Raw genomic sequence first — 19853 nt, 5'->3', positions numbered from 1 at the left:
CGGTGTGAAATTTAATTTGGCTTCCCTTATACTTCCCATTACATGTATAGTTGTTGCAGAGCCATTACTCTTACTTCTTAACATGGTTCACTGTGTGTATTCGCTTCAGTGTTTCAGTCTTAAGCCGGAATGGCAGGTTGCAGACGTATCCCTATAGATTGTGGTATTGTGGAAAAAGTAAAAGTGTAGGCTGAAGTCCTCTTGGCGTGTCATGTATCAGAGGAGCGGGGTTATAGGATCCCCTCTGGGATTATTCCACCAATAACCATCGCCCAGGGGAGAAAAACATTAAGGAAATATCTGCTCATAAATTGAGGCATATTTCTTCCTCCTAAATCGATATTCCTGCATTAATCCCTCTGAGAGACACGGTTTTCCTGATGTAGGGGACGCCTGGAAAAGTGACAAATGTAAGATGAGCGTGTTGTGATTGATGTGTCTGGGTTTAGTGCAGAGAAATGTTTGTCTTTTTGAGATAAATTAGATTATGCTAATGATCACGTCGTAAAACACAAAGATAAACTATTTAAACTTTAACTGTTAAAAACTAGCTTTGGGCAATAATCAAAATAATTAAAGCCAATATGTGCTGGTGTGTGGACTCGCAGTTGTTTAATAACGGAGCACAGGGTTCAGAATATAACTGCCGATACGGCTGTTCCAGTGGAAATGTCAAACAAACTAAAATAGGACACGAACAGTCAGACAAAACAGCTAGTGGTATATCTCACGGTTTGAAACCAAACTGGTAAAAAAAAATCCTAATTCTGAAGTGTGAATCACAGCGTGATCTTATGACTTTACTTCCACCTCAGTGATTACGCCTCAGCCTTTTTTTTGCAATCAGCTCTACTGTCCTGACGCGTCTAAAGCACATTTCTTCACTGCACCATGTCTGAATTAAGGGCGACAGAAATAAGCAATTCAACATTTCTGGAGGGAAAGCACACGATTACTTACGACACGACGAAATAAGGCCACCCAAACATGGCTGTTGAAGAACTTTGGGTGGTAAACCTCAAGAGGCCTGAGGCAGTAAATGTGGGGCCTGTTCACCGATGATGGGTGAGAGAAAATATGCCTGCCTGCGACACCATTAATTACACAAGTGCACGTACGCTGCGGTGGCGGCCAATGGAGCAAGTATAAGGTTATACTGTGCACACTTGTAACGACCTCACACACAGAGGAAAAGTTTTTTTGTAATTTGTACACTGTTTTCCTTTATAGCCTCCTTTAAGTCGAAAGGTTGGTTGGGTAACCCGATGTGTTTTTCACGTTCTGACGTCTTCCACTTCAGTGTTCCATTTTGGATAGGCTCCATCCAGCAGGCAGGCTTTGCGCTAAACAACAGCAGTTGGCCATCGATTTGGAGCCGCCATGAAGGTTAATGAGAACAGACATCTTGGTTCCTCTGCTTTTGATCCCCCCTGCATAGAGATTCTTCATTTCTTTACGAGGTCACTGGCAGTAACCCGAGTAGGGCCATAAATAGTGTCCATCCCAGACAGGCCCGGTGTCTGTCAATACTCCGAAAGTTCAGACACAACATCCGCAAAGAGCGTGCAGCAGCAGCACGACTGCTGTCTGCAAACTGGTGATATTGGAGCAAATACACTCTAACAAACATTGTCTTCTTATGACCAATTGGATATATTTGTGAATACGTCGTTCTCACTCTCTACACTGGAACAAGTCTGTCAGGGACGATAACTGCGCAGGGTGACGGTTTGGCCTGATGTGTGGTGTTATACTGCCCCCGTGTGGCTATGATGCGTAACTGCTAATTTGGTAGTTTTTGAGGTCATCCAGATTTATTGCGGTGACAGTAAAAACTGAACCAGTGCCCTTTTGTGAAAAGCCCTCTCCCTTCTCAGACCTGAGCTCACTAAAATAATGAAAGCCACAGCAAAGAGCTGTTTGGTGTCAGCAAGAACTGGCAAAGACAGAAGCTTCGCCCCTCCAAGGTCAGACTTCAAAAGGTGATTGATTAAATAAGGATGAATTAAATCTCTGATGCCTAATATGGCCAACACAGACAGGAAGACATGCTTCAGCATTTTTTTTTAAAGAATTATTTATTTCAAAATATTACACAGCTTTTCAATATGAAATCGCCTACAAACCAGGTCTGACTGAGTTCAACATAAAACATCAAGCTCACGGAGAGGCCAAGAAACACAAATTGCATCAAGACCGCATGCAAATTGTGCTCATTCCATTGCAGACAAATTTACTGTAAAATATTAAAACTAACAGTATTTAAAAGACTTGGAAAGGTAACAGACAACAGCAGCACCCTCATCATTTGACCTTAGTGACAATGCATTTCCTTTAGTAAAATGCAAAGGAAAAAGGAAAAAGGAAAAAAAATAGACATCGGTATCAATGGCATATTCCATCAGACCAACAAAACAGACATACATTTCAGGGTCGCCCCTCAATGATCTCTTGAGTATAAATAAAGGTTGAATGAAGTAATAAATGTTCTGTTAGTAAAAGAAAACCATGTAACTGTAAATAAAGATGCAAAAATAAGTGTTTTACTGAAAATGTACTGACAAATACTTGAATGTATGTTTGACAGTAACTACTATTGCTGTACTTGCACACATACAAATGCTAATACCGATATAAAAGAAAACCCCTCTTGGCAGTAGGAGTGTCTCACTTACCTCCTGTCTACTACTTTTAGAGTTATTAGCTTTTTCATTCATATGTCAAAAATTACTGCAAAAATAATGTCTGGGTACGCCACCATATGCGTGAATACAGCATGTTAATACTGCACATCATATTGGATTGGTGTATGCTGGATGTGCTCTAAAACTCTGATGTGATTGTCAACAGCTTTAAAGAGGCTCGCATCAGGACGACACTGATCAAATGTGACAAGATGTCGCGTGTGAAGGGGACGCCGTAACAGCTGCTAACTTTGTCGGCGTGGAATGAAGTAGAAGCAGTAGAGGTAATGAAGAAAGATAGGACGCTCTCCAGATGCTGCAACTGCACACGTCTTGTCCTTTAACTGATCATATGTTATATATATATATATATATATATATATATATATTGGCCTTTAATTGACAGGACAGTTGTAGACAAGAAAGTGGGAGAGAGAGAGAGAGAGAGGTGGAAGACATGCAGCAAAGGGCCACAGGTCAGATTTGAATCTTGGGCCGCTCAGGTAAGGACTGAGCCTTGGTACATGGGGTGCACGCTCTACCAGGTAAGCTACCAGGGCGCCCTCCTTTAACTGATTTGACACTAATAGAGCTGGTCGAGGCTATACAAACCAGAATTGCAGACCATTTTGACACATCCAGACCTATCAAAGCAGCAGGTTACAAATACTGAGGTAACGTTTAAATATTCTTTAAAAATGACGCTGCCGTTGTGAAGATGTCTTTAGATCACAAACAGCAGGTTCATGTTAAAAGTTCTTCAGCAGCCAGATGTCTGTCCCACACTCACAGAGACTCTAGAGTTCATCATGAACGGTATGATGCTGCCATTTGGGATGGTGTGTAACGTAATCAGCTGCCTCCAGCACAAGGCGCATGAACTCCCCCACATCAAAGGAGTAGTTGGTAAACTTTGGATGGTCCCCGAGGGTTGGATGGTGACCCTGAGGGAAGTAATAGAGAAAAGTGTATACATTAAATGGACACCATATAAATATGGGGAAACACAACATCAAATCATTGCCGTGTGTGTGCGTTTGTATTGTCAGGTTGTCCTTGCAATTAAATGACAGATATAGCATAAGTGAGAAGTGGAGTCTGAATGTTTGTAGTGCTGGACCTACAATTGCACATAATTAAATGTATGCATGAGAGTGTAAGTGTGTGTATATGCGAGTAAATTGAGAAAGCTCACGCTGAGGTGCTGGGGAGCTAATGGCTGATACAGGAGTTTCCCCTACCTTGTCCTGTGGGAGCACTTTGTCCATTTTCTGCCAAGTCACGTATCGAATGCCCCGCAGCCGAGCCAAATCTCGATAGCAGCTCTCATCCTGACAATTATATCTGGGAGGGACAGATGCAGACAATTTATCTCTTGCTCTCCTTGGTCTGCCTCACTTTCACACTTTCTCTCTCTCTCTCTCACACACACACACACACACACACATATACACACACCTCTACCCAGGGTAGCCAGGTGTGATGAATGCCTGGTTAATTAAGACAGTATTCACAAGTGTTTGAGGGGTACTTTGGGCACAGCACGCTGTCAAAGCCATCATTCTCCCTGCTCCCCTCTCTGTCTTTTTCTGCCTTTTTACTCCCGTACACACGCACACATAAGGCAGACAAAAAGTGTCACTCACAGCTCAAAGATGACAGCCCAGTCAGGGAGGAAGAGGAGGTGTGTGAGACCCGCCCCGTGCATCCCTATAAAGATATCTGAGTTGTGGGTGATCCTCAACTGCACCAAGAAGGGAACATCCCTGAAAGACAGACAGGGAGTCACACACCAATCATCTTTATTGTGTAAACACAGTCAGTATTATATAATTTAAAAAGCAGCACTGTTACATCCCAAATCAATGGTAAGCAGCGCTGAAGAGCTCATGTAGTAATGTGGCAAGCACTCTATAACTCACTTGTATTTGTAGTCCACCACATTGACCTCCAGTAAAGGCACAGTCTTGAGAGCATTTACTAGCTGTAACAACAACAGAGGGACGTGCTCTCTGATCAATGAGAGAGCAAACAAATATGGGCAGTGACCATATAAATCACAAGCCTTTTTTACTTGTACTGTTTATAGCAAATAAGATTTTAAACAGGCACTTAACAGATGTGGGCAGTAAATCAATGGTGGAAAGGAAGGGCTTGGGACGTGAGAGAGTTGTACAGAGTGAAGAAAGCGAAAGAGACAAAGAGAGGGAAAGAGAATGACAGAGGAGAAAGGAAAAGGAGGACAGGTGAAGGGAAAAGAGCAAGTGCAAGAAAGTAAGAAAGAATGAAACGAGAGCAAGAAAGAAGAAAGGAGGGAGGGTGGTGCTGCACTCACCTCCACTTGGTTTAATATCCTTCTGTATTCTGTGCTGCGTGCCAGCAGGGTGACACGAACACGCCCCTCCTGAAAACAGCAATGCACCCAATAATCAATCAGCCAAGGACAGAAAAGAAAGGCGTCTGGGAAAACATGATTCTCATTCAAAATAACTTAAAAGCCTCTACTTAAAATGTCTCTTTTATACTGATCAGAGCAAAAGACACATTAGATGAAATCACATTACATACTTTAAGTATTTTTTAAGTGCAGTTAGAGGTTTTCTTTTCTGATGTGCTCTTATTAGTTTATACAGTGTGTACTAAGGTTTTCTATATTTGTCTACTGCCACCTTGTGTTCTAAAAGTGAAGTTAGACTTGTTTGAGGTATAAACATTCATAACATATGGGAATAAACAATGAGCATCAAAACTTCACTATCCTTAGATCAAAGGAATGACACTATCGGCAACATATACCTGTGCAATCTGCTGTACACAATAAACCAGCCTAACTACAACGCCTTACAATTAGTCTAACCGGATGTACAGAGCTGGTATAAAGTCTGACATGCGGCTGGTCTGTCATGGTCCAGATGTCAGCATCATCCATCCACTATCTTCACTATCTATTTTGAAAGGGCACTGTTGCTGCATCCGGGACATAGCGCCGCCCAGGACGATGGTGATCGGTTTAAAGAAACACAGACAACCCATACCAGAATGTTAACTCGTGCAGCAAACCATACTCCAGCACTGACACAGCACTGTGGAGATAGGTCTTGCAATGTGAGACTATTACTATTTTACTGAAAGTACTGAAAAAGATGCCATTCTGAGCGAGAACAGGCCAGAGCAAATTCTGACGAGGGGGAGAGGGGCAGTAGAGGCGGATGAATAGGACACAATAGAGGAGAGCAGCAGTGTGAGTCTCTGGCTGCGCCATTAATCTAGGGATGAAAGGAGGAGCTGGAGAGAGGGTCAGGGCCGAGAAGACCTCTCATTTAGTCGCAGGCCTGCTATCGCGAACAGCCCCATGTCTTTCTGAAAAGCCTCTTAGCATATTTCCAGTGAAGGCCATGAATACCAAATGAGCTGCGTAAGGAAAGAAGAAGATATTGGGCTATGCTGGTCATAAAGATACAGTCAAGTACTTGAAACCTGGGATCATAAAACACCTGTAAGGAGTGCTTTAGAGATTCAGATACAGGATGAATAAGCAGGTGGCTGTGGAAGTATGTATGCCCGTAGAGTACTTATGCATGTACTCCTTCAGAAACCAGAAGGCTACAATCAGTGAGGAGCTCTTTCCCTGAGTTTATGGCAGTGATAAAATCACCTACAGTGAAGTCTGGTTGTAGTGAGTCGTAGTGAGTGTAGTGGCTTGGCTTTCCATCGCACATCGTTGCTCATTCAGCTCCTCAATATAAAATGTACTGTAACAACCTGATTTTTGCTCAAAAAATGCAAGGAAAGGCTGATCAGTAAAGCAGTTTCTATTATCTCCTTAAAAATAATCTGAAATCAGTGCTTAAAACTAGAGCACTGCAATATTATCAAGTGTAATGTCTATTAAAATATACAAAAGTTTAGAATATTCAACATGGTAAGCTGGAGGATGAGCAGGGATTAATTGATTATACAACAAAAATCAAAATGGCTTCCCTGCCTGATGGCCCAGAAGTCTACAGGATGTATTTATTCTTTTGAGTAGGTTAAATGAGTGATCTAATATTCACTGTTCAGTTTCTAAAAAACACAAGTTTCCAAAATATAACTAAGCTAAGGATATGCAACAAAGGCAGAAAGCAGAGACACCTGTGGAAAGGATCAACCCTTTTTTTGTCACAAACTTAACAAATATCAACACCGCTACACAGACAGGTAACCTAATGACGAAAAACATTGTGCTCCCTGAGTCTGACCAGAAATCAAACTCGGACCGTGGCAATGAGAGCGCCGAATCCTAACCACTAGACCACCATGGAGCAACTCCACCATTAACAGCACAGTAAAGTGTCACATGGAGAGTAGTATAGTCACTGAATCAAGTCAGTTCTACAGATGGAGAATGTGAGAATGTGAGAGGTTCTCACATTCTCCATCTGTAGAACTGACTTGATTCAGTGACTATACTACTCTCCATGTGACACTTTACTGTGCTGTTAATGGTGGAGTTGCTCCATGGTGGTCTAGTGGCATGATTACGAGCTATCTCCAAGACCTTTCCATGTAGGATCTATTATTTCTACATAAGGACATACAATGTTAATTGAGAGAGAAGTCAGTTTACAACCTTCTTCTCATAGTGGTTCTGTTTACGTGTCTGTGGCAGAAAGTAGCTTGTGTTTTGGTGAGGTCTGAAAAAGTGGCAGGTAGAAAGATGGCAGACACAAGTTTCCAAAATACAACTAAGCTAAGGATATTCAACAAAAATACAAAGCAGAGAAACTGGTGGAAAGGCTCAACCCCTTTTTTGTCACAAACTTTACAAATATCGATACTACTACTCAGACAAGTAAACTAATGACGGAAAACCTTACGTTCCCTGACCAGGAACCGAACCAAGCCCATGGCGGTGAAAGCGTAGTATCCTAACCACTAGACCACCAGGGAGACCGCCTGTACCAGTGGGGAACATTTTTCCCCATTTGGCAAGAGAAAAGCGACTAAATTTTCACAAATCTGGGAGGACTGGCTAATAGATTTTTAAAAATATCGCAAAGGTTGGAAAATAGGGTGCTAAAAAACAAAAACAAGCGTTCCCTGACCGGGAATCGAACCCGGGCCGCGGCGGTGAGAGCGCCGAATCCTAACCACTAGACCACCAGGGAATCCTGCTGAATCTTTGAGGAACATTTTCGTCATTTGGTATTCAATTTTTACAAATCTGGAGGGACTGTCTAATAGATTTTTAAAAATCTTGCAAAGGTTGGAAAATAGTGTGCTAAAAACCAAAATCAAGCGTTCCCTGATCGGGAATCAAATCCGGGCCGTGGCAGTGAAAGCGCCAAATCCAAACCCTAACCACTAGACTACCAGGGAGACCTACAGCACGAGTGGGGAACATTTTTCCCCATTTGGCAAGAGAAAAGCGACTCAATTTTCACAAATATGGGGGGGACTGGCTAATAGATTTTTTAAAATCTTGTAAATGTTGGAAAATAGGGTGCTAAAAATCAGCGTTCCCTGACCGGGAATCGAACCCGGGCCGCGGCGGTGAGAGCGCCGAATCCTAACCACTAGACCACCAGGGACTCCTGCTGAACCTGTGAGGAACATTTTCGCCATTTGGTATTCAATTTTTACAAATTTGGAGGGACTGTCTAAGAGATTTTTAAAAATCTTGCAAAGGTTGGAAAATAGTTATAGGAAAAATCCACTTCTAAGCAGTTCTACTAACTACTCTCCCCCAAAACCGTTTTTTCCATTTGCATTCGCACTGGCCAAGTGGCCATAGGGACTATAGGAGGGGTAAGGGAGTGATGCAAGCACAGCAACGGTCTTTATAGCGTATGAACTAAATACTAAATCTAATGTATATGGCATATTTGTCATCATTTAAACAAGTCTCCCAAAGAGAAACGGGTATCTCTCTCTCTCCCTCGCCTCTGCCTGCTGCGCTGTGGACGTGTGTGTGTGTGTGTGTGTGTGTGTGTGTGTCCACGCTTGTGAAGTTTAACTCCAAAAAGCCAGTTAACCACAGGTTCCCATCTTATGATGGACATGTGTTGTGATATTTAAACAAACGAACCGTCAACGGCAAAATAAAAGCCTCTTATTTACGAGAGCGGTCTGAGAGACCTCCAGCCTACAGCGGGGTCTCTGAGCAGGACTGGCCGAGCGACGAGCCAGCGGCCCCGGCAGGCGCCTGCTGGCTGTCGCCTCACTTCATGGCGCTTCTCAACTCCGAAAACTTTGAAGTAAATTGTCAATTCAGCATCAATTTTCGCAAGACTGCCTATATTCGAAATCTAAACACTTCATTTCTTGCCTAAAACGTTGTCAGAAGTGAATTTAGTGATGAATAAGATGGCAAAAACTGTTAAAATTGTCCCGTTGTTGGTCTGTCTGTACCGGAAACCCGACCCTTGTTGACCTAGGTCCCTATGCTGACAAGGGAACAGCAAAAAGACCCTGCCCTGAAGTAGAAGCTGAAAGAGTTACAGGAACTGCGGCCAGAGGAACTTAAAAATCCCCAAATTGGTCCAGTCGGAACACGAGAAAAAAAAGGGTTCTAGGAATTTTATGTTCTAGGAACTGCAAAAATCCCTCCGGTTGGAAAGCGGCTATAGAGACTAGCCTAGTATAGTCACTGAATCTGAAAATGTTATTTATACATTACTCTTGTGGTGCTAGAACATATACCAACATTTACAAGGCAGAAGGCAGAGAGACACCTTAGAGGTTTCCAGTCTATGATGGTCAATTTCAACATATTCACATTCAGATCAGATAGTATTAATTGCTTCTGGTTAGTACTGTTCTGATCTCTAAATTGATAAAGAAAGGATCAACTTAACCAGGATAAAGGGTGATGATTAGTGCTCCCACAACTCTTTCTCTGGTTTTCATTTAATAGATATAGGTGGTGACAGGTAAGGTGACCCCTTTATTCATTATGCAAACAGGCATTCCTGCACAAGCAAGTGGGACTGCTATACCGTTTACGATCTCAGGAAATGTACAAGCTCCCTGGTGGTCTAGTGGTTAGGATTTGGCGCTCTCACCGCCGCAGCCCGGGTTCAATTCCCAGTCAGGGAATGCTTGCACTATGTCTGCGTTGCTTGACTGTTGTAATGCTTGTTTGGATAACATGCTGTGCACAACAATCTTGATAGTTTTGACAATGTCATGAAAAAAAACAGGAAAGGAGGAAATGCTGTTACTAAAAGTGACCGAGAGATGGTAAACAGCACCACAAAGTGCAACCTGAAAGATTACCACTGAGATGAATCATCACCTGCAGAAAACTGACAATGTAAGCTTCAGTGAGAGCTTTGCTATTCTATTTAATTGCATTTAATTATAAAGGTGTTCATAAAACTGTGTCCATGCCATGTATATAAACAAGACTGTAATATGAAAGTAAAAAAGAGGTAGATTAGTGTTTCCTAAAAGACGTTCTTCCTACCTTTGGCCCATCTTGCAGGATGTTCAGTCGATGCAGGACATGCTGGGAGAATGCCCGAAACATCCCTTCACTGTAGCAGTCTGAGATCTGCCATCACATAGAGTGTCAATTTCTCTCACATATGCAATTTAATTTTCATCCATTCAATTCAAAACTGTGTATTAAAATTTATATTTTTGTTGTATGTAGTCATGCAAAAAGATTAGCAATATTTGTATTTTAGATTTGAAATGAATTGAAAGCAAATTGAATATGGCCACACTAGTACATTGCACCTTGTTGAGATGAAAAATATGTTACACACTGGGAATCTGACAAATGTAAACATATTTCTAATCTCCCAGGAATGAATATCATATGAGCCTATGCATTTCTCAAGCAAGAATCCCACACATACACTGCTGCACTGCAGCTGTAAATGTGAGCACATGAATATAAACATGACATGTGCTGCAGGGGCAATCAAAAGCTTCAGCTTGGGGCTGACCTATCAATATTTAACACCTCAAGGCTGGAACCACAGGACAGCACATATTTACATGGTATCATCTTTATAGTAATCTCCTTGGAATTATCATTTAAATTACATAGGCACTTACTGAGCTTTTGAATATATCACGTAAATATTTAACCTGAACTGCATATTTATGACTAAACCGGATATCACTGTGGGGAGGAAGGGCCAATAAATGATGAAAAGAAATGTATCACAAAATGTGAGATTAAAACATATAAATGAAACAAAGAGCAACATTGAAAGTATGAGACACTGCAATTTGTTGAACCCTTTTGCAATTATGTAAGCACATAATGTAATCTGAAAACTGCTGCCCTGGTTAAAAAAAACAATGCAACTGATCTCAGCTGGTATTCTGTCTGGAATGGAGTGGAATGGAAATTTCTAAGTGACCCCAAAGTTTTGACTGGTAGTGTACATATATGTAAAGTAGATTTGGTTAGTGGCTACACACACATACTGTATACATGTGGGGTAACTTACAAGGGGCGTGTTGTAAAAGAGGCCGTATCTCATTCTCGGGAGGAGGGAGAAGAAGGCATCTTTGAAACACACCTGTGGACAAGTGTGAATAGATCAATGAGTAAGCATACAGCACGGCACAGAAATCAGTCTGTGTACATAACAGGCAACATATTACATAAATGTAAAACCTATGTATTGCTGTGGTGTTTTTAAACTGTTATTCTCAGAGATCACTCAAGTGTGAAGTGCTTGGATGGAACATCATTGTGATTGGATTTTATATTTACATTTTAGTGTCTAAAGGAGGTGCACATTTCTTATCAGCTCAGCCATGCTTGGTCATACTAATTTCAGTTTCTTACACATATATTTCATCAAGACCATTGTTGCTGCTTGTGGATACACTAAACACAATATTTAATGTGTGCCAGAGTAATTTTTCCTGTAAAAATCCAATCCAGGAACCAGGGGTCTTTATCAAAACTAAAACCTTTGATTCATTTTCATAGACTACCAACCAATTTGGGTGGTATTTCTAAACAGCCATACTTGAGTGACTGATGAGTTCAAGACCTTTACAAAAAAGGAGCTTACATTGACCACAAAGAGGTAACATTATACCTACTCTTTTCGAGTCATAGGTCTTCAGGTGGATGATGTCATACTCTGAGAAGGCCCTCCATGTTTCACCGAACAGATCTCCATAACCATAAAAACTCTGGGAAAAGACACAAAAGAAGGGATCAAATGTTAATCAAATTAATGTTAGATCTGAAATGAAGAAAAATAAATAAAAATAAAATCAGAATCAACTACAGCCTTTAGCAGTGCCAGAGTCAGTCTTCTGTTTTCAAACTCCGCTGGTTGTATTTTTCTTTAAGTTGTGTTTTTTTTAACAAAATGTGTTATCACACTATTATCTGACAGCCTGCCACTGTTTGGATTTCAGTGTCCAGTTTGTGCTGAAAGTTCACTGCTTTCCTTCTCTCTGTCAGTCTTCTCTTTCCCTTTTCCTCTTTACCCCTGTGCACAGTTGGGGGAACAATGGGCCGGATTAGGCTATCTGTAAAGCATTCCGTTTTTCAACTGGTGTTTCCCCTTGATGTCTTTATCGGGCACATATGCCGCTGACTTGTTAAACAAAAACTGTGGCTGTAGTACATTGCAGATACACTTCTGATTGGCTTTCTCGCTGGTTTTTAGTACTCAAATCCATCATCAGTTTTCTTGGACACTAAACTCTTCAAATATTTGTATGACTGTGTTTTCATGTTATTTAGAAGAGTAACGTCAAAGTGTTTAACAGAGAAAGAAATCGAAAATACTGTGCTGCATTAGACAAAAAAATCTTTGTGACCCAAGAACAGATCCAATGTGTGACTCTTCATTTATTTCTTATGTAGCTACTTTGTAGAAGAAGAAGTTACCAATTCACTGGAGGCAGGACGCATGGAAAATCCTACCTTGTGTTTTATTTTGACAGCTAAATAAAGGAATGACATGAGCATCCTAAGCATTTATCTTCTTTTGTCGCAGTCTGTAAGGGTGACATAGAGTGCAGCAAATTTTTAAAAAAGTAAGTCATTTATGAATTCTTGTCATTTTTTAGTAGAGATAACAAATATGTTCGCTTGAATTTGAGTTTAAATTTCCGATTATTGACTTTTCTGCATCGAGACATAATCATACAAGAGATAATCGAGATGCATCTAAGAATCAATTTTTTCCCCCCATCTCTTATTAAAACTGTAGTGGGAGACATCAGGTACCCACCGTGTCCCACATGATGATGTTGATATCTGAGCTGAAGGAGTTGTTAATGTGCTGGGAGATGTAGAGGTTGACAAAGTCACAGAAATGGTGGTACATATTCACCCCTGTTAGAAAAATATACAATTATTATTTTGGTTTTAGGCCTGGTAACTGAACGAATAAGAATACTCTGCAGTCAAGCTCGCAATACATTACTGTTACATTCCAACAAGATTTTTGTAAAGTGTGAGTTTTGATGGAATTCTTGCTATTGCATATTGTACATGATAAGCATGCATATTGTTTTTTTTTTTTTATTAAGATGTAATAAGAGAAAAAGTCATGTAAAGTATTTGTTACCTACCAGCATCCAGCTTCATAAATACAGTGGGTTTTTCAATGACGACATCACAGTGTTCATCCTCTATAGGATGAAAGTCCAGCTCTGTGTATGTTTGCAGCTCAGCATACCTACAAAAACAGCACATCACATCAATTTAGTATCGTAAATAGAATTGTAAAAGTTCTGCATTAACATGGTACAGGTGGCATACCAGGGAAATAAACATTACAAACCCGAAGGACGAGGCCCCCCGCCAGTTCACGTGAAATGTCATCACATAGTATGCGAGGGTCACCGGGGACCCGAAGCTCAATTCAAGGCCAATACAAAATGTCAAGTAAACTGAACGGGTCCCAGTGACCCGAGGAACAACACAAGGGATAGACAACTTAAATTTCAGTCAGAAAATTTCTGAAGATTTTAACACTTAAAGAGATGTTTTGCTGATTTAAATCTAGCTCTGTCATGGCAGTGTGGGCAGATGATCTGTGTTCGGCTTCCCTCCATGGCCGCAGCGCACAGGCCAACCAGCTGAGCAAAGCAGCGGAGGTCTGCCGAGATCCGCCAGATGACACGAAACGCGCCACTGAAATCCGCTGAGATCTCGTCAGACCTCGGCTGCTACAGACTCACGGAGGCAGGCCAAACAGCGTTCATCTGCACACACTGCCAACAGAGATACAGAGAGCTGGATTTAAATTGGCAAATTATCCCTTTAATGAAATGCATCTTTCAAGACAAGGAAAGCTGGTCCCTGGATGACAGAATCAAAATAATAATGATTGGTTACACAGAAAATGTTTGTTAATTGGAATATGATATTATGAATTACTATATTAGGTGCACATTATGAGAAAAATTGCACAAATAAGGAAAAAAGAAACACGAGCCAGCCAGGAGTCGAACCTAGAATCTTCTGATCCGTAGTCAGACGCGTTATCCATTGCGCCACTGGCCCACTGGCCAACTATGTGCTTTTGACAAAAGACAAGCTTGGAGTAAGAATTCCCCCCCCCCACATTCCTGACGGCACCTCCCCTTTTCAGGACTGCTTTGGGAGGGAGCGACGTGTTTTTCACTACCTTAAGAAATATGATCATAACAACAGAGACTTTAGATGCAATGTAAAAGTAGACAACTTAGCTGAATCATATGAAAGACATCAACTAGGCCTATATGCTGTAGTCTAGGAGTTGCATTTAATTTATATCAGTGAGGTGAGGAGGACTGACTTAATTAGTTCTGTTTAACAAGACAATGCAAAGTCACTGCTCGAGATGTGTCATGTTTCTTTAATTCATTCAGACAAGAAGTCTCTACGGCAGGGGAAGGGGGAAGCTACTACTCCTACCGTTGGCAGCCTGTTGTTCTTATGGATAACTCCACATACCTCTGTAACAGATTTTACAGACAGACTTTAATATTTTAGCTACACTGTTCTCCCTCTAATGGAGAAGTAGCTGGTCTGACTCAAAGTAGACATGACACATACTGTAACTGCTAATTCTCCAAGCAGGACATACAGTAAATATACATACAGAGCACCACCTAATGACAGTCTGTGTTACTACATCTAAATAGTCCCATCCTGCCAGTTGTCACACATGCCATTCAATCCCGAACACAAGTTCCCTAGGAATTATGGCAAGTCCCTGGTGGTCTAGTGGTTAGGATTCGGCGCTCTCACCGCCGCGGCCCGGGTTCGATTCCCGGTCAGGGAACGTAGTTTTGGCTCTGTTAACTGACCAGAAGTCAAAAGTAGATGTGGGCCTACATGCTAAAAACATACATGTTTGCGGACATCTTGCAGCACTTACCCTTCTCAATTTAATTTACAAATCAAGGAACACACTGACAAAAATTGTTCGGTGTCACTGGTGCCTCCACATAAAATCATTAAAAAGCAAATTACAAATCAACCTTATCAGGATACATAAACCATGCATACAAAAAAAAAGGCTTTTCCCTTCCATTGTAAGGCTTAGGCGCAGCACCCAAGCCACTTTGGGCACCGCCTAAGCCAAATGAATGTTACTAAATTACTTTTTCTCAGATCTAATGATCGCAGTTGGTACCCAGTGGACTTCTTTAGCAAGTTTTGTCTCTAAGCTTTTTGGGTATTATTTATTACCTGCTATAGCTTTTCCAACGTTTTTTTTTTTTTATCCAGATATGGTAATAATAATGCTCCAAAATTATGTAAAATTGCATTTCTTTTAAATTAAAAAACATAACATTTCCTTGAGGGAGGACCCCTAAACCCCTTTACCAAATAAGTGCACCTAAGTCTTCCACAAATCTAGGTAAAAACACTGAAAAAACTTTTGCAACATGAAAAAACTGTGCTCAAAACTCAAACAGCAAGTCCCTGGTGGTCTAGTGGCTAGGATTCGGCGCTCTCACCGCCGCGGCCCGGGTTTGATTCCCGGTCAGGGAACATGCTTTTAAGTCCCTTTTAGAGACCATAAAGTTTCCTCCAATTCCCAAAAGCTTCTACAAAAGTTATTGGCTAAAGCTCAGTAAGTGAGTGTGTGAATGTGTGTCTCCTGCCTCACCAAGATTGCAAGGGGCTCTTGTGCTCTCCCTCGGCAGCAAGAGATCGCTTGTTCAGTCTGCAATGACCGCCAATCTCACCCTTCTGAATGAAGTCCTCTTTGTACCTGCAACATAACATGGATGAGTTTGTGTCAGTGTGATGTTTTTTCATGAACATGTCACTTTTATATATACTGACCTCTCATGACTTCTGCGTGGCTTACGCAAGTCCAGGTAAAGGTTAGTTGCCTTACAGAAGCGAGTTTGGCTACTACATCTTAATGACGAGTCCCCCTGGAAAAATATTAACAGTAGAAACATTTTGAATTTAGGTGATATATATAAATCTGGACCTTAGATATTGTGAGAGTAGTCTCTATACTATACTCTTCCTTCACTACTGCCTTTGAACAGCTAATTATGTTCAGGCCTATTGTCCGTGGACTCTTGTTCAACACTGTGCCTGTTTCTACCTGTTGTTTCTTCCTGTTGACTCAGTAGGCTCGTGGGAACTGAGGAAATGAGCAAACTTACTGGCTTGCTGGCCTTGCAGAGTGTTTTGAGCTCAGAGAGGCGCTCCTTGACGTAGCCAAAATCAGCCTGCTTCCAGAAAAGCTCCTGTGCTGCCTCCAGAGAACGGGCCCTGACAGATCAGAGATTTAGGCAGATCAGCAAAGTCAAAACCATAATGGTTCATCAATGATGCATGCTATAAATGAGTACACAATTACTTTGGAAAACAATGACTGTGGTTCAGTAAATTCAATACCTATGAATGAACGATTACCATAATTTGAAATGCTTAAGATTACTGAACACCTGGCAAATCACTGATGGCTGCTAGGACTGTGGAAAGTAAATTATGTAAACTGCATTATACTTCTGAAAAGAAAATAAGTGGGAACATAAAGTGTGTTAGAATGTGATTTGAGGAACAGTACCATCCAGAGTCAGCTTTGGTACAGACTGGATAGCTAAAGCGCTTCCTTGGATCACAGTTCTTCTCGTAGCCCCAACAGGCAGATAGATCCTGCAGTGCACCCTGTTGTAGAACCAAGGGTGTGTGTGTGTGTGTGTGTGTGTGTGTGTGTGTGTGTGTGTGTGTGTGTGTGTGTGTGTGTGTGTGTGTGTGTGTGTGAGAGAGAGAGAGAGAGAGAGAGAGAGAGAGAGAGAGAGAGAGAGAGAGAGAGAGAGAGAGGGAGTTACATATAGTGTTGTGTGAAGAATTTACCATCAAACTACCATTTTAAAAGGACATTGATGATTGAAACAACAAAACTGTAACATGCAATGTGAGAGGTAAAAACAATAGGGGTTTCCCTGTTTGATAAAAAGCAGATTCTGTGGACATGCACTCATTTTATGAAAATTTAATATTTGCTATTCCATTTAATGAGCTAATGAACTAAACAGATGCAGTTGCAACCTACGTCAAAATAAAATAACTTTACACAATAGTAAGTATCTAAAACGTGCTTTTCTCTAATACTCTTCTTACTACAATTGTAATTGCAATTGTAAAGTTAACTCCAGAATAAACCCCACTCATCCATTACTCCAGTTAGGGTAGAACACAATGCTCTAAATAAACTATTACTTTTTAAACAAGTTACATGAGTGCTAACAGTTATAGACAAAAAAATTATCCTGATGTTTGATGTTTGGAGCCTTCGTGTGACACACCACAGGCGAAGGGTCAGGACAATCTTTGGGTCTTGTTGTTTTTTACTTACTTAATTTTACTAATTTTATTTTCCATCTTATTTTGCATTAATTATGACATTCCATCCCTGTTTTTACCTTCATAATATGTCTTTTATCATGTAAAGCACTCGGTGCATGTAATTACCTTATTGTAATACATTTAGAGCTGCATTTCTTGTATGAAAGGTGCTACACAAATAAAGTTTATTATTATTATTACTTGCCAGCTACAGGAGAGCAATGTCCATTTACGCGCACATCAATATACAGAAAATACATCATTCAAAACTGCAACTGAGTGCAATCTCCATTAAATAATGTGCTGCCTATTCTGGAAATCATAATGCTGTTATGTTACACAACACTAACAGAAAATACAATTTAATATCAAGTTTAATTTTGTTAGTCAAGTCAAGTTTAGTCAAGAGATCTAAATATTAAGGCACTTGACAGTCAATTAACAAAGGGCTTAGTGAAAGCTTTTACTCACAGTACAGCAAAAATAACTCACTTGCTACCACTCTACACTGAGAAAAGTGCATATCTTACTTTAAAAGGGCAGAGCGGGTCCAGGCGGCATTGCTTGGCGACCCTCTTGTTGTTGAAGAGGAAGTACGGTACGTGCTCTGGCAGCAGGGAGATCCTGCTGTAGTTGAGCAGCGGTGCTGGTGGTTTGTGGGTGGTGATCTCAGCCTTCTCAGTGGTGACCACAGTGAAAGAAAAAACTATGCCCAGCGCTACAAAGAGCCACATAGTCAGAATTACACAGACATGTGAGATAGCCGCCTCTCTCTTCACATCACTCTGAGTGGAAAAAAAAGAAGAAGAGGAGAGACACACTCAGACTTGCACTCTTGGTTGAAAGCCCAGCACCACATTGGGCAAGCATGTGGGCACAAGCAAGTGTGTGGGAACGTAGCTCCAGGCAAATCAGAGCGCCTCAAAGGGAAAGGTCCTGTTGCAGGAAGTCTTGCTGACCTTTTTCCGTCTGTTGTCTGAGCAATCATAACTGAGTCAGAAGGGGCAAATAAAAAATGCTGGCTGGTGTCCTATGCTGTTCCAGATGGCCAAATCAGCATTTACCCATGACACAGTCATATTTTCATGATCCATGCAATTTTGTTAAGGCTGGGATGCATGTGCTTACACCACCCAAAACCACTGACAATATCCACTCCCAAAATCAATGATCAAAGCATATTAGTCTGACTGCTGTTATTGCAATTACCACACTGTGCTGTATAACAATAGCTCCCAAATCTTTCAACGTCTGAAGGAGCTGAGAAGGACTGATGTTGCTGTGTGTGACTTGTAACAGAATTATAAAACGGCCTATACAGTGTAATAGGTAATAGGTAATAGGTTGTTAAGAGTTAATGTATCACTAGTCATTACGATGTTCTCAAAGGGCTACTTCATTGGGGTTATAAATCTATGGGCGTATAACGGGTTGCCTGAAATTACAGAGCTGGATAAAAACAACGGCTCTTTCTGAGATACTTCAGGAGTAAAGCTACATGTGAAAGCACGGGGCTTCAGTCTTCTGGTGGCATTAGTTGTAGCCAATTACCGTAAGCTTTCCTTTAACGGTTTAGGCGGAGGGTTTTTCCACAAGCCCTGTAGTAAAATGTGCCCCCTAACGTTATATAGTAGCCTACTCGTCTTTTTTGTCGCACGTGGGCTCACATAGAAGAAGCAAACTTCATTTTTAGCAAGCTAATTAGCTACAATATGTAACTATCAAACTTTTAGCTAGCGTCAATTAGTTAACTAAGCTTAGATAGCGTTGACGTTGCAACCCGCCAGGAACACTGCGTGACTTGATAGGCATGTGAGATAAATCTTAAGACTGAGGATAGGTGGACATAATAACGCATTACGTACTCTTTTCTTTTTCAGTGGGTAATATAGGAGAACACTTTATTGGAGGCTAATGTCTGAAATATTTAATGTGGTGGCTAACATGTAGCGTTAGTTCTTGACAAAGCCAAGAACCCTTCATGTTAATTCAAGCTGTAACGTGTACCGATGTGGCAGCAAAAGAACAAGGCAGGAAAATATATTTAACATTTCTACGATACAAAAACTTGCGACGGGCACGAAACTCAATTTCAACGGTCGTCTAAATAAGGTTGGTTTGAGTGAGAGACAGTTTACCTGAATGTACAGCCTGCTATTCTCCAGACTGAAGCGATGATGTTGCCGGTGGTCGCCATAACACCGGAAACCTTATACCGGTTTGTAATACGTAGCGAGAGCCACAAGGTGGCGCTGTGTACTTCACTTTGTCTTTAGATTACACTTGCTCCGAAACACTTTAGGTGCTCTCCAAACTTTCTTTTAAGGATCATTTTACTTTAAATCTCGACATCAATTACAACATACATCAGATATTAGTTAGCT

The 19853-nt window shown here is 41.1% G+C and overlaps 1 protein-coding gene and 6 non-coding genes across 8 annotated transcripts; 3 read left to right on the top strand and 4 right to left on the bottom strand.

The window, feature by feature from the left end:
- Nucleotides 1–3114: 3114 nt before the first annotated feature.
- On the bottom strand, nt 3115–19673 carry eogt (EGF domain-specific O-linked N-acetylglucosamine (GlcNAc) transferase). Of its 2 annotated transcripts, XM_039798967.1 has the most exons (16): nt 19608–19673; nt 18000–18254; nt 16688–16788; nt 16281–16389; nt 15946–16040; nt 15767–15871; nt 13233–13339; nt 12890–12993; nt 11742–11834; nt 11135–11206; nt 10135–10221; nt 5020–5088; nt 4607–4668; nt 4331–4450; nt 3926–4028; nt 3115–3628 (listed from the first exon to the last, which is right to left on the bottom strand). In XM_039798967.1, exons 2-16 carry the CDS (start codon nt 18201–18203, stop codon nt 3482–3484), a joined length of 1578 nt encoding a protein of 525 aa, XP_039654901.1. In that variant the 5' UTR covers nt 18204–18254; nt 19608–19673; the 3' UTR covers nt 3115–3481. The 2 variants fall into 2 exon arrangements, with proteins under 2 accessions (XP_039654901.1, XP_039654902.1); XM_039798968.1 differs by lacking the exon at nt 3115–3628 and having other exon boundaries at nt 3948–4028; nt 4607–4696.
- trnae-cuc lies at nt 7763–7834 on the bottom strand. Its single transcript has one exon. It is a non-coding gene; the product is annotated as a tRNA-Glu (tRNA).
- Nucleotides 8186–8257, bottom strand: trnae-cuc. The gene has a single exon. It is a non-coding gene; the product is annotated as a tRNA-Glu (tRNA).
- Nucleotides 9693–9764, top strand: trnae-cuc. Its single transcript has one exon. It is a non-coding gene; the product is annotated as a tRNA-Glu (tRNA).
- Nucleotides 14097–14169, bottom strand: trnar-acg. Its single transcript has one exon. It is a non-coding gene; the product is annotated as a tRNA-Arg (tRNA).
- trnae-cuc lies at nt 14861–14932 on the top strand. Its single transcript has one exon. It is a non-coding gene; the product is annotated as a tRNA-Glu (tRNA).
- On the top strand, nt 15577–15648 carry trnae-cuc. The gene has a single exon. It is a non-coding gene; the product is annotated as a tRNA-Glu (tRNA).
- Nucleotides 19674–19853: the final 180 nt, after the last annotated feature.

This window comes from Perca fluviatilis, chromosome 4, assembly GCF_010015445.1.
Source record: "Perca fluviatilis chromosome 4, GENO_Pfluv_1.0, whole genome shotgun sequence".
In the NCBI taxonomy this organism is placed as follows: domain Eukaryota; kingdom Metazoa; phylum Chordata; class Actinopteri; order Perciformes; family Percidae; genus Perca; species Perca fluviatilis.
This window is presented reverse-complemented; position numbering and strand designations above follow the sequence as displayed.

What these genes read in the sequence shown, in the direction of transcription:
- eogt (XM_039798967.1), bottom strand. Translation starts at nt 18,203, where the DNA reads ATGTGGCTCTTTGTAGCGCTGGGCATAGTTTTTTCTTTCACTGTGGTC. An exon ending in ACCAAAGCTGACTCTGGATG is followed by an intron (nt 16,390 to 16,687) that starts GTACTGTTCCTC and finishes CTGATCTGTCAG; the next exon opens with GGCCCGTTCTCTGGAGGCAG. An exon ending in ATTTATGAAGCTGGATGCTG is followed by an intron (nt 12,994 to 13,232) that starts GTAGGTAACAAA and finishes TTTTTCTAACAG; the next exon opens with GGGTGAATATGTACCACCAT.